Genomic DNA, 14502 nt, shown 5'->3' with positions numbered 1-14502 from the left:
TCAAAGCCTTTTTTGTGGCTTTATCTAAAATGGCTGCCATGCATGTCACCTAAGCAGTATGGATACAAGGGTTTTCCTTTTTCATTCTCTAACTCTTACCCTTCCATCCTTACTCCTTACCCTTCCAACAGTTAGGAGAGATCTATAGCCAAGTGTCGTACTGTGTTATCTGCGGTTTGCACAGGTCACAAATACACAATCAACAATAAATAGCAATATGCCACTGATGTTGTTTTTCACTTGTTCTGTTTCAGGCTAAGGACAGCGATGATGATGAAGAAGTTGTCCAGGTTGACCGGGATCATTTCATGGATGAGTTCTTTGAACAGGTCAGTGCAACAAAACAACTGTAATACATGCCATTGAATGGCATGAGAAATATCCTAATAACCATTATTACATATATAACTTAACCTGGTAGTTTCTTGTATCCACATGTCTGCAGGTCATATTTAATAAAAGGGGGCAAAATGACTAATTAAGGTCTATGCATAATGCCATAAGGTCATAATTGGCAGTTAACTGTTGGTAAATGCCTTATAAGTGCCATATCTCTAAAGTTAAGGTGTTACTGTTTTACGTGTTACCCATTTACTAGTGTTTCCAAGTGCAGTGTTATTAATGCCATATTATAATGGGGGCCATCCGGCCCCATAATGTAAAAACAAGAAAAGAAAATAGGCCTACTGGCTACATTACCTCCAGGTCATGTTCCCTTCAGCTTTATCTTTCAAAATTGAAAGTGCTTAAGCATAATTTCTTCACACATTCATCCTATGCAACAAGGAACATGCTATGAGAGGAAAAGGAGAAGGGGCAGGATATGCAAATAGAGCAATATTATCTTTGGTGTGTTCAACCACAATAAATTGGAATGATTTGCATACTAATTGACGATCCAATGGCGGGGGAAAGCCAAAATTGAGTGAACTTACTCTTCTTCCTACCATAATAAGACTGCAGTGAATCCATCAACTCTATCAGTGGAGGTATATTTCATACTTGGGAGATGCTGCCAGAACTCTTTATCGCTGAGTGTTAAGTCTTAACGAAGACATTAACATCCTGGATGTCTGACAAGATGTCTACAGAATGTCCCAGCATTTATGGGAGTACAGACAATCTGTGGCTTAACATTTCCAGTAGTTTATTTTTTGTGTAAGACCCCTCCATTTTTTACACAGAGGAATTGTTTTCTCTCTTTGGAAAGGCTTTTAAAGCAAAAACCTTGAACAGATACCCAGTTATCTGCAATACAGCACCATGAATCGCAAACAAAATCCCCAACTCTGGTCCTTGTCTTTTGATAGGCATCTTATCAAGCCTGGAAGACCAGGTAGACACTGTTAATGGGGCCCTGAGGGGCTAGCTGGGATTGAGGACACCTGCCTTTGAAGAGCTCTGCTGCTGCTGCAGGCTGGGTGCAGTCATATAGCCTGGCTTAGCTGTGCTCCTCACTACCTTATGGGCTGTGGCTCAACTCCTCTGTCCTAATGAAAATGAATCTTTACCAGCTTTACAAAGCTTTCCTCTAAAACTATTAAGTGAACACTATAGGGGAAGGGGAATTGGCTCAATCTGGGCTAAACAATGATTCACTATAAAGCATGAGTTTATTCGGTATGCCTTAGCTTCGTTGAGGAAGTAGCTCACAAGCCGTTGTCATTGAACTCTCTGTCCCATAGAAAGAACAATAGGAAGAGCTATTAATAATGGAGAAGAGAATGAATAGGAATGCAGAGCACATAGATGCTCATATCCATACAGTCATTGCAAAAGTATCCGCATATCCACAAACAGTACCAAGAATAGGGGGACTTTGACACATCTGTATCTGCCTTTGACACGTCTGTATTGGGAATTGGATTACACAACCCATTCAGATGGAGAGGTGGAATGAATACAGAATGTGTGGTTAGGCTGCTGAGTCTGACTTTGCACAGGATTTCAGGGGATAGTCAGAAGTTCTTGGATATGTATTATCTGCAGGCGCCTCTGCACATTCTGTGGGGTTGGAGGAGTTTGAACACCCACCATTAAAACAGCAACCGTCTTGTATCATACAAATGTTAGATAGAGATATTGATCCCCAACGTGTGACGATATATAGCTAATACTGTAATAAGGTATTACAAATCAAATTGTATTTGTCACATGCAGATGTTATTGCCGGTGTATGTATGTATGTATGTATGTATGTATGTATGTATGTAGAACAGGTTTCGCTGTGATGTCTCAGTGTGCAAACCATTTAGACCAAATAACCTTCCTAAATTCCCCCAACGATGGCTAAGAATCAAGCCTCCAAACCCTAAACCAGCAGAGATTATAATTACCAGTCAGTAATTGACTTATGTGGTCTTATGGAGATTCCCCTGCTCTCCCACCCACCAGAAAGTGCTTCCATTGGGTTGTCATGGCAGTCAATGATTGAGTGTGTGAGGTAATCCTGTCCATGATGAGGTTCAGAGGCCTCAGCACTCCCACGCTATACACACATCCTCTCCATGGGTGGCTGTGGTTTGTCAATTCCATAGAAATAGAATTACTAGAACGGAAAAGCCCCTTAGACCATGGCCATTTGACAGTACACTCATTTAAAGAGTATAAGAATTAAGCCCTCATGTATGTTGCCTTCTCACTCCCTGTGCAGGTGGAAGAGATCCGAGTCTGTATAGATAAGCTGTCAGAAGATGTGGAGCAGGTCAAGAAGCAGCATAGCGCCATCCTGGCAGCGCCCAACCCTGATGAAAGTAAGTCTCGGTGGCCACGAGCCACATCCATGAGCCGGAATGGATACTTTTAAGACGGGGCCCCAATTCCATACCAGTTCCATACTGCTTTCCCTCAGTCCTCATGGACTCCATCTTGCAGCACTGACAGGACTGGATAGGTAGAAGTGATATGCCAGAAAATTCAATATTGCTTTCCAGTTTAGTATTGGTGTCAAATCCTTTCAGGTCTGTGTGAGGGGGAGTAAGTAAGGGCCTGAGGATAGCAGAGACAGATTGGTTTAAGTGTGTGTGTGACCCTGGCTATATACCTGTGGGAGATACTCCACCCACGCACTCAGTGAATGTGACCCCACCCACTCATCTCTTACTGAGTCACACCCGGCCCACGCACTCACAACCGGCCAACACACACGACTCAACAAATTAATTTTCAAGGGTGGGACTCTACCCACTGGTTGACGAGGGTTCACCACCACACTCACCGAATACTCAATGAAAAGTGTTTTTGTGTTTATTGTGACAATATTGTCATTATTATGACACATTATAATCTTACTGTCAATGAAGACAACACATACATTTGCCCTAACATGAAATGAAGTTGTTTGGAGGCAGGCTTCAAGAAAAAAGAAGAGCCCTAACTATTACCATGCATAACACTTATGAGTATGGTATAAAACAGACATGAAGATGTGTGTAAATATTTAAATACTATTGTATTTTCTCCAATAATTTGATTGAAATCCAATCCTGTTAACCTTCAACCACTGCTTTTAGGCCCTTATGACACAATCAATCAGTCGAGAACGTACAGTGAAAGACGTTTCAGAAAATGGCCCCTTCATTGTTGCCGTGCTGCTGTAGGGCCGTGCTTGTTGTTAGGAGATGAGTGTAGCATGTTCTTTAGAGTTCACAGTGACCCAGGCTGCTAGTGACTCAACTGGAGTGAATGAATGTTTCATTGCTAATGTTAGGCCTTGTCAGACAACCTCTAGTCTGGGTTAACCCAGAGTTTCAGGGCAGGCAGTGGCACAATACCTACTGTACCGTCATCACGGAATCCTTCTGATTTCACTTCCTTTTCTCACACGTTCACATCCCTTTTATTGCCCAATCACTTTTATTGTAGCTTCTCAATGTGTTTTTGCGTACGATTACTTTTGTCTTATGATTTCAATTTCTACACAAGCATGTTTTATCTTATGTAATGTTGTTGGACTGTTTCTGTCTTTCTGTCTGTCTTTCCTTCCTTTTCCCCCCATTTCCCCTCCTTTTTTTTCTTGTGATGCATGCTTCATGAAGGACTTGCTCCAGGGGACTAGTTGTTGGAGTTCAGTTTTTGTGAGTGAGCTAACTGGTTACTAGTTATCTACCCAGGTGGTTTAACTAGTAAGTATGTGGTTGCTATGCTATGTGTGTGTATGTTGTCTGATTTCTTTATGTGATAAATGTGGGGAATCTGGTCATTTGGAACATTTCTTTGTGACTAAAGCGTCTAAGTAGGAAGATCATTGCTTACATATATTCACATAAACATAATATCTTCAGATTCACTGTTATTATTGATTATATTAAATATTCCAACTCAGACCGTATGTATGTTGTCCCTACAGAATTGCCGGCATATTTCTGTTTCTGTTCTGTTTTTTATTATATTCATGTATGCTAGCTTAATCTTACATTTATGTCCTCAAAATGAACCAAAAGCTTAAATTTGACCTCTCCCTATGTCAAGCCATTCCAAATAATGTTTGGTAGTCAAGCCATTCCAAATAATGTTTAGTAGTCAGTGGATGATACAAAATGCATTCCAGTGTACTTCCTTGAATAATGCATGCTGGGAAGTGTAGTTGCTTACTGAAGAAATCTGTGTAGAAAATTCATCTTCAGTTATCAGTTATCTTCACGCTGTAGCCTGTAGTTATTCAGATTGCACTGTCACACTTTGCTATTTTCAAATGAATTGTGAATCGTACAAGGAACAATCATTCTTGGACTTAGCAACGGAACATGTTTAAATCTCATGCCTCTCTCCAATCATGGCCGAAGGGCATCTCCATAATGTATAGTGAAATCCTGAGGAATCACTCCATTTGACTTAGCACAGAATTCACTTATCACGTCACACACAGGGTGAACACAAGGACAGGGAGGACCCGTTAACAGAAGGCAATACACGGCAGCCAACTTATTTAGTAAGCTATTTAGTTGTAGTCTATATGCAGTTACACTTACACATATAAAATCCCTTATCAGTAAAGGCTTTATAGGAAAGGGCCTTTCAGCTAAGGGTCTTAAAGGTAAGGGTCTTAAAGGTAAGGGTCTTAAAGGTAAAGGTCTTATAGGTAAGGGTTCAGGGGCCAAAAGCTAAATCTTTCAACTGAAATGGCTTTGTGTTGTAGCCAGCTCTTGTGTCTTGAAATATAGATCACGTATGCTAGCCCCAGACAGCAGTACTGACCCACAAGGAGGTGTTGTTATGTGCTGATATGAGTTTCCAGTTCAGTTTCATAGGACCCTTTTTGCTTTCGGATAATCGATAGACAGGTCAAATGCAGAGGCATGGAGTAGCTACAGGACACCTTAAATACACTAACATTTAGACATAATCTCAGAAAAAACAGCACAGTATTCAAAACACAACACAACCCAACAATCAAGGCATCCAGTGTTAGCCTATTAAGTACCAGACAGGAGCTTGTTAGCATCTGATTGGTTTGTTGATAGCACCTAAAATGTGCCCAGTGATTACAGGTTAATTTGCACTAATTGACTCTAAATATACCCCAAACAAATATCACAAAACTACAATGGCTTTCCTTGCTGATACAGTACTTTGAAAGGTAATTGACCTATCTGTGTTGTCTGTATGCAAATGACTGGTTATCCTAATGTTCCTGTAAATATATCATTGACTTACTTGTGATGGACAGAACAGTCCCTACATTTCAATGCATATAATAACGCCGTAGAGCAGTGGTAGAATACTGTATCATTGTAGTAGCTTACTGTTGTAAATTATGAATATCCTTTTCTACCACAAAATTAGATTCTAAATGATATTATTTTAGTGTGTTGAATGATTTATTTTAAACCTTTCCAGCTCTCAATATTGCTAAACTACACTCTTATAAAAAAGGGTTTCAAAACGGTTCTTCAGCTCTCCCCATAGGAGAACCCTTTTGGTTACAGGTAGAACCCTTTTTGGTTACAGGTAGAACCCTTTTGGGTTCAATGTCGAGCCCTCTACATAGAACCAAAATGTTTCTACCTAGAACCAAAAAAGAGTTCTTCAAAGGGTTCTCCTATGGGGACAGCTGAAGAACCCGTTTAGGTTCTAGATAGCACCTTTTTTTCTAAGAGTGTACTTCCTAGCGTCACAGAATTAGATATGTTGTGTCTTTATGATTCATGAAGTACGAGTCTACAAGGCACATGTTTTACGATTAACCAGCGGATGTAGGTGCTGCACTCTTGTGAAAACTCTTATCTTAGGTAAAGCACAAACTATCTTAATGAGCAGACAGCCAAATTACAACGCGAGAGAAACATGCCGGCAATTAACTCATTAGTTATCTATAATCATGGGTAGACGTTATACATTTGTTGTAGATAAACAAATTATGCATATGAGATTTCTATTACCAGTTAATGATGTGTTAGGAGATAGTCCTCTTGTTAGTGGAGTGCTCTGGAAAACAGACTTTTGGACTAGACTAGATGAGAGTGTTGGGATGTTTGCGGAGGTGGTCGAGAGAGAAGGGAGGGATTGAGGGAATTACAGGTGCGAAGGAAGGAGAGGATGATGTAGGAAGTGAAGTATGTGGGTGGGAGGGAGGGAGGGAGGGAGGGAGGGAGGGAGGGAGGGAGGGAGGGAGGGAGGGAGGGAGGGAGGGAGGGAGGGAGGGAGGGAGGGAGGGAGGGAGGGAGGAGGAGAGGAAGAGAGGAGAGGAAGAGAGGAGAGATAGAAAGGGCTGAGCTGGTTTCCAGTGACTGAATGAATGGCACTGCAGCGGTAATAAATCAGCCCAAACACTGCAGCTGAGTCCCACACAAACACACTCGCACGCACACAGTGTGCACCGTTTCATGCATGAGTACGTTTTCATATAGACGCAAACACACACACAGGCTTAAACACTGTCACACACACTCATCCACTCCAACCTCCACAATCCCATATTCTTTGTCTAGACAATAAACTGATGAATAAACTGATTTTCACATACAATACCACTTTTCATTCACCCACTAGTATGTTTGCACACTGTTATACATACATGAGAACATTTGCAATATCACTCGCATACAATACATTCATTTACTGACAACCTAAGTTGTTTTATCAGTGGTATTGTGATTGACACAGGTTGGGAATTGTGATAACTGAATATTGTTGCCATAATGGTATAATATGGAACACAATGTTGAGCATGGCATAATTCTGTCTCTCTTTCTGTATCTCAGAGACCAAGCAGGAGTTGGAGGACCTCACAGCTGACATCAAGAAGACAGCCAATAAAGTTCGCTCAAAATTAAAAGGTAATATAAAATGAAAATGGAAAATGTTGTGTGAAACACTGGAAAACACAGTGCCTGAAAAACACCATGCCAACCATTACAGCACGGAGTTAAGTTGTCCACGCTAGATGTTGAACACAAGATTAGAACCTCTTGGCTATGAAGGAAATTATGTCAAACCTACCCTATTTATCTTTTCCATTTTCATACTGAACTCGCTACTTAAACACTTTCTCAGAGCCAGAACACTTGCTTCATTAGATTACCTGACTAGAACACTGATGGTCAGATAAAGCCAATGAAGCCATTTATGTAAAGGCAACACAGCAGACTTCTATAGCGCAAATAAAAACACAAGACAATGTTTAGTCTATCAGCCCCTTAAATCAGAGAGTGTTTGTCCTCAAGGAAGTCCCCATGATTTCAGGCCCATCATCCTAAAACAAAATGGTTACGATGGACAAACATGACGATATTTGCTACGTCTAGTGGCCCCCTGCAATAACGTCAAATGAGCATCTCAGGGACTTTTGTTAATAAGGACAAGAGTCAATTGGGGTCAGAGTATCATCTACAACAATTGTATTTTTAACGAGGGGAGAATTATAGCTAAGAGCAAAGCTGAGGCGGCTAATGTTAACTGGATTGACAGTTAACAATTCAAGCCATGATAGTTCAAGGACATTGCTGCATGAATGTGTGATGGTCGAGCAGTGAATTCATCTATCTGGGAGTTCCATCCAACCATTCGCCCCAACACACATCCCATTCACACTCGCATATGCAAATGCACATGCACACTGAAAACAGCTTTGATGGTAGGTATCGGTCTATAATTGCAATCCCCACAAGGTCTGTCTGTTTTTGACCTTTAAGAACATGGATCTGCTTTTCATGTTTTAATTTTCCATCCGTATCTCGAACATACAGACAAATATTTGCATACGTTGAATATACAGACCATACTGCAGTCTTGCAAGTGTGTGTTTGTTTGAAACGAATCCGTGATATCGTTTGTTAATACAATAGTCTCTCTCATGTGGTAGATTTATAATACAATTGAGTAGGAAGTAAAGATAAAAACAGAGAGCATACAAAAATCTTGGGTACTCTTTGATTCGACGTTATACAGAAAAAAAACTGCAGAATTTCTCAGTTGACTCTCAAATTGTATATTTTTTTACAGTAGCATTACTATACATTTCAACCCTACCCACTGTGAACACATGAATATATGCAAATCATTTAAATCAGCTCGTCAGCTGCCTAGTTATGTGTACAGTAGAGAACAGAGAATATACTTCTGGGGGTTTTGCTGTAGAAAATAGGTTGTCTCTGGTGATCCCCCCAAGGGGCATATTGTAAAAAACAAAGCCGCAATGGAGCTGACATCACTCTTGTCATCCAAACGCCTTCTTCCTCCAGCCTCTGCCCTCAGACTGGCAGCATGCCAGGTCGCATATCAGTTGACGCCTGGATCTAGGTGCAATATGTTGCTTTGCTCACCATTTCCTAATAACTAATAAAGTGAGAATTGAAAAATGTCCTTTAAAAACTGTAATAGGACTTGATGGTGTAGCAATTTCTATGTTAGGCTTTGCGTTCTTCTTAGGAATACCCTCTTGTGCCTCATATGATTCAATAGCATTTTATTGAAAATTGTTATTTTACAATGTAAGAACTACCATTTACAGTTGCTCGCCAGTCTAGTTTGTAAACTAGGAAGCAACCTCTTCAGACTCCCAATACACTGAATAGTGCATTAAACCAGCATCAGTACAGAAAAGGTAATAACATTCAGATGAATTGAATGCTAAGTGCATTATACACTGCGCTCCAAAAATGCAACATTTTCCATCAGACCTCGTGTGAAAGATCGCCTCAGGTTTACAGGCGACCGCTACGCTACGCTACGTTATGCTACTAGTCTGCTTCCTTGTACAGTATGTCATGCGGTAGCTTTGCAGTCCAGGAGAGAGAAGCAGCTCCTGTCTCATCCAGTCAGACAAAGTGTTTAAGCAACAGAACAACAATGGTCAATGACCTTTCAACCAGCCATATAGTGTTGATATTTACTGAAAGACAGGTAAACCCCTTGTTTAAGACCACATTAAGGAGACCCCCCTTGGCCTTATTATGCAAATCAGCTGAGTCATGACACAGTGAAAAATGAAAAGGCAGTAGGCAGCAAGCCAGAGGAAGTGCCTCACCAGGGAGCGCTGCTATACTGTAGCTAGGTAGCCGACCAACCGTAGATCCACCACTATAGATACAGTTGAAGTCGGAAGTTTACATACACCTTAGCCAAATACATTTAAACTCAGTTTTTCACAGTTCCTGACAATTAATCCTAGTAAAAATTCCCTGTCTTAGGTCAGTTAGGATCATCACTTTATTTTAAGAATGTGAAATGTCAGATAGTAGAGAGAATGATTTATTTCAGCTTTTATTTCTTTCATCACATTCCCAGTGGGTCAGAAGTTTACGTACACTCAATTAGTATTTGGTAGCATTGCCTTTAAATTGTTTAACTTGGGTCAAACGTTTCGGGTAGCCTTCCACAACCTTCCCACAATAAGTTGGGTGAATTTTGGCCCATTCCTCCTGACAGAGCTGGTGTAACGGAGTCAGGTTTGTAGGCCTCCTTGCTCGCACACGCGTTTTCAGTTCTGCACACAAATTTTCTACAGGATTGAGGTCAGGGCTTTGTGATGGCCACTCCAATACCTTAACTTTGTTGTCCTTAAGCCATTTTGCCACAACTTTGGAAGTATGCTTGGGGTCATTGTCCATTTGGAAGACCCATTTGCGACCAAGCTTTAACTTCCTGACTGATGTCTTGAGATGTTGCTTCAATATATCCACATAATTTTCCTCCCTCATGATGCCATCTATTTTGTGAAGTGCACCAGTCCCTCCTGCAGTAAAGCACCCCCACAACATGATGCTGCCACCCCCGTGCTTAACGGTTGGGATGGTGTTCTTCAGCTTGCAAGCCTCCCCCTTTTTCCTCCAAACATAACAATGGTCATTATGGCCAAACAGTTCTATTTTTGTTTCATCAGACCAGAGGACATTTCTCCAAAAAGTACGATCTTTGTCCCAATGTGCAGTTGCAAACCGTAGTCTGGCTTTTTTATGGCGGTTTTGGAGCAGTGGCTTCTTCCTTTCTGAGCGGCCTTTCAGGTTATGTCGATATAGGACTCGTTTTACTGTGGATATAGATGCTTTTGTACCTGTTTCCTCCAGCATCTTCACAAGGTCCTTTGCTGTTGTTCTGGGATTGATTTGCACTTTTCACACCAAAGTATGTTCATCTCTAGGAGACAGAACGCGTCTCCATCCTGAGTGGTATAATGGCTGCGTGGTCCCATGGTATTTATACTTGCGTACTATTGTTTGTACAGATGAATGTGATACCTTCAGGCATTTGGAAATTGCTGCCATGCATGAACCAGACTTGTGGAGGTCTACAATTGTTTTTCTGAGGTCTTGGATGATTTCTTTAGATTTTACTTTTGACCCACTGGAACTGTGATAAATAATCTGTCTGTCAACAATTGTTGGAAAAATGACTTGTGTCATGCACAAAGTAGATGTCCTAACTGACTTGCTAAAAAAAACTATAGTTTGTTAACAAGAAATTTGTGGAGTGGTTGAAAAACGAGTTTTAATGACTCCAACCTAAGTGTATGTAAACTTCCAACTTCAACTGTAGATACTCAACTGTACGGTAGATTCTCTAGATTGATCAGGATGTTATGCAACGATAGGGAAACCATCATGGATAGATATTGTATGACCTCACAGATGCTGTGGGTAAATACGCTATAGATTCCCTGCATTATCCACATTACCACAGGTGCACTACCCAAGATACAAGACCGAAGATAGGTCAAGAATACATAACATAAAATCGATCATTTCAGAGGCACAAACTAAAACAAATCATACTTATTATATGTAGTTGATATGAAAATACCTGAAGCACCACGAGGCAAACATCTCAAACATCTCAGTGTCCAACCCACTCGCTGCTGATAGACCACCACTAAGATACTATACAAATGTGCACAAGAGGTCTGATTTTGGGGCATGAATTCAAATACCAGTAGGAATTTTAGACTAATCTCCTTTGAAGTATAAGCTCCCTCTGAAACCAGATAGGAAACCACTCACTCAATGTCGCTGAGTCGCATTCCTCTAACTTCGTTCTTTATTATAGTCCAATAATCTAGAAAACTCCCACTTATCTGGTTGTTTCCTCTAAATTGCATCACAAAAGACTTTGATGCTGAGAGAGAGCTTCCTCTATCAAAGGTAATGAACAGTGATGGGACATTGGCGTCTGGGCACCATGCAGCAGCAACAAAGCATCCAATCAGCAATATGGAAATCTCCTTTGTTATTGATCTAAGGTGGGTTCAAAGTGGGCCTAGCTTATAGAGACACCAGCGGAGCACTGTGTCTTTGACCAGGGCGCACAGTAGTCATAAAGAAAAATTACAGGAAGAGTATGCGCCATATAGTTAGACAATTAATCTGGAATATTTATTTTAATTTTATTTATTTAACCTTTATTTAACTAGGCAAGTCAGTTAAGAACAAATTCTTATTTTACAATGACGGCCTACCCCGGCCAAACCCTCCCCTAACCCGAACGATGCTAGACCAATTGTGCACCGCCCTATGGGACTCCTGATCACGGCCAGTTATGATACAGCCCGGGATCGAATCAGGGTCTGTAGTGACGCCTCTAGCACTGAGATGCAGTGCCTTAAACCGCTGCGCCACTCGGGAGCCTAAAAGAGGTTAAGAGGTGGGAGATATTGTGAGAAGGGGTTGCGCAGTTACATTGACAATCTTATGAAGCTTAATGAAGCCCTTATAAAGCCTACATAGATGATTCACAAATGCAAATGTTATACTATGGGTGACATAATAGGTCCTTACATCTGGTGCTTTCGTTTGACATTCTTTATTGTTCTCTGAAATGCTCTTGGGGAAGGTCACACAGAGAGAGAAAACCAATGTAAAACGATGAATAATCACATACAGTACACAATAGATTATATTGGGAATCACATTATCTCGTAGTTGTGAGAAACCCAACATTTGTCCATAAGTATGTATCAGGAATTACGTTTTTTTTTCAAAAGCTTTTTAAGGACATTACCTCTATTTAAAAGGGGCTTGGCAGAATACCCCAAATGTGTTGTTTTTGATCAATGTTTTATAGTTTTGGGAACATTGCATTTGTTCAAAAGGAGATGGTATGTCATAAGCTGACAATTTGACATCCGAAAATCCTGCTATTTCTCTGTTTTGTCGATCCAAATCAAATGCACCGAGGCATTTTACACCGTTGCATCAAATTTAGAACACAACTGGAAAATAATGTTTGGTTTGTGGTCAGCAATACACTATGGATTCATACTTAGGAAATCTTTTGATTTAAAAAGTGACTGCCCCTAAAAAGCAACTTCTCGTTTTGAAAATGGCCTACAGTGCCTTCAGAAAGTATTCACACCCCTTGAATTTTTCCACATTTTGTTGTGTTTACAGCCTGAATTTGAAATGGACTACATTCAGATTTTGTGTCACTGATCTACACACAATACCCATAATGTCAAAGTGGAATGATGTTTTTAGAAATGTTTACAAATTAATAAAATTAAAAGCGCAAATGTCTTGAGTCAATAAGCATTCAAACCTTTTGTTATGGCAAGTCTAAGTAAGTTCAGGACAAAAAAATGTGCTTAACAAGTCACATAAAATGATTTTTAAAGGACTACCCCATCTCTGTACCCCACACATACAATTATTTGTAAGGGCCCTAAGTCGAGTAGTGAATTCCAAGCACAGATTCAACCACAAAGAGCAGGGAGGTTTTCCGATGGTTCGCAAAGAAGGGCACATATTGGTAGATGGGTAAAAAAAAGCAGACATTCCAGCATGGTGCAGTTATACATTTTTACACTTTGGATGGTGTTTCAATATACCCACTCACTGCAAAGATAAAGGTACCCTTCCTAAATCAGTTGCCAGAGAGGGAGGAAACCGCTCACGGATTTCACCATGAAGCCAATGGTGATTTGAAAACAGTTACAGAGTTTAATTGCTGTGATAGGAGAACTGATGATGGATCAACGGCATTGTAGTTACTCCACAATACTAACATAAATGACAGAGTGAAAAGAAGGAAGCCTGTACAGAACAAAAATATTCCAAAACATGCATCCTGTTTGCAATAAGGTACTAAAGTAATCCTGAAAAAAATGTGCCAAAGAAATGTACTTTTTGTCCTGAATACAAAGTATTATGTTTAGGGAAAATCTGAGTACACTACCACTTCATATTTTCAAGAATGGTGGTGGCTGCATCACGTTATGGGTATGCTTGTCATCTACAAGGACTAGGGATTTTTTTGGGATAAAAAGAAACAGAATAGAGCTAAGCACATGCAAAATCATTGAGGAAACCTAGTTCAGTCTGCTTTCCAACACCACTGTCAGATAAATTCACCTTAGAGCAGGATAATAACATAAAACATAAGGCCAAATACATACTGGAGTTGCTTACCAAGAGGCCCTTATGGGAAAACCACATGCATTTCACGTGAACATAAGTGAAGTGCTACAAAAACACATTTTCATGTGATCATATGTGATCTTATGTCAAGTTAATGTGATAACGTGACAACATGTAAAGGAACCTGTGATAACATGAAACTACACGTGAAAATGTGATCACAGGTGAAGTGTTCCATGAACACAGGCTTTCACATGATTTCACATATGAAATTTCACGTGAACTCATGTGATTTTCCACATGTGAAATCATGTGTTTTTTTCTGTAAGGGCGACATTGAATGTTCCTCAGTTGCCTAGTTACAGTTTTGACTTAAATCGGCTTGAAAATCTATGGCAAGACGTGAAAATGGTTGTATAGCAATGATCAACAACCAATCTGACAGAGCTTGAAGAACTTTGAAAAGAATAATGTGCTAATATTGCACAATTCAGCTGTGGAAAGCTCTTAGAGACTTACCCAAAGGTGGTTCTACAAAGTATTGACTCAGCAGTGTGAATACTTATGTAAATGAGATATTTCATTATTTAATTTTAAATAAATTAGCAAAAATGTCTAAAAACATGATTTCACTTCATGTTTTCACTTCATTATGGGTATTGTGTGTATTCAGGCTTGTAACACAACAAAATGTGGAATAATTCAAGGGGTGTAA

The 14502-nt window shown here is 40.1% G+C and overlaps 1 protein-coding gene across 1 annotated transcript in view; it reads left to right on the top strand.

Annotated features, from left to right (window-relative positions):
• Window positions 1–14502, top strand: part of stx1b (syntaxin 1B) — a 54677-nt gene that overhangs the window by 28717 nt on the left and 11458 nt on the right. Inside the window, exons 2-4 of the mRNA NM_001141022.1 lie at window positions 255–329; window positions 2654–2753; window positions 7203–7277. Coding sequence (NP_001134494.1) covers window positions 255–329; window positions 2654–2753; window positions 7203–7277 — 250 coding nt within the window. The remainder of the gene's footprint in view (window positions 1–254; window positions 330–2653; window positions 2754–7202; window positions 7278–14502) is intronic.

The sequence above is a fragment of the Salmo salar genome, chromosome 06, assembly GCF_965601325.2.
Source record: "Salmo salar chromosome 06, fSalSal1, whole genome shotgun sequence".
Classification (NCBI taxonomy): Eukaryota; Metazoa; Chordata; class Actinopteri; order Salmoniformes; family Salmonidae; genus Salmo; species Salmo salar.
The sequence above is the reverse complement of the archived record's forward strand: the minus strand, read 5'-3'. Positions and strand labels throughout refer to the sequence as shown.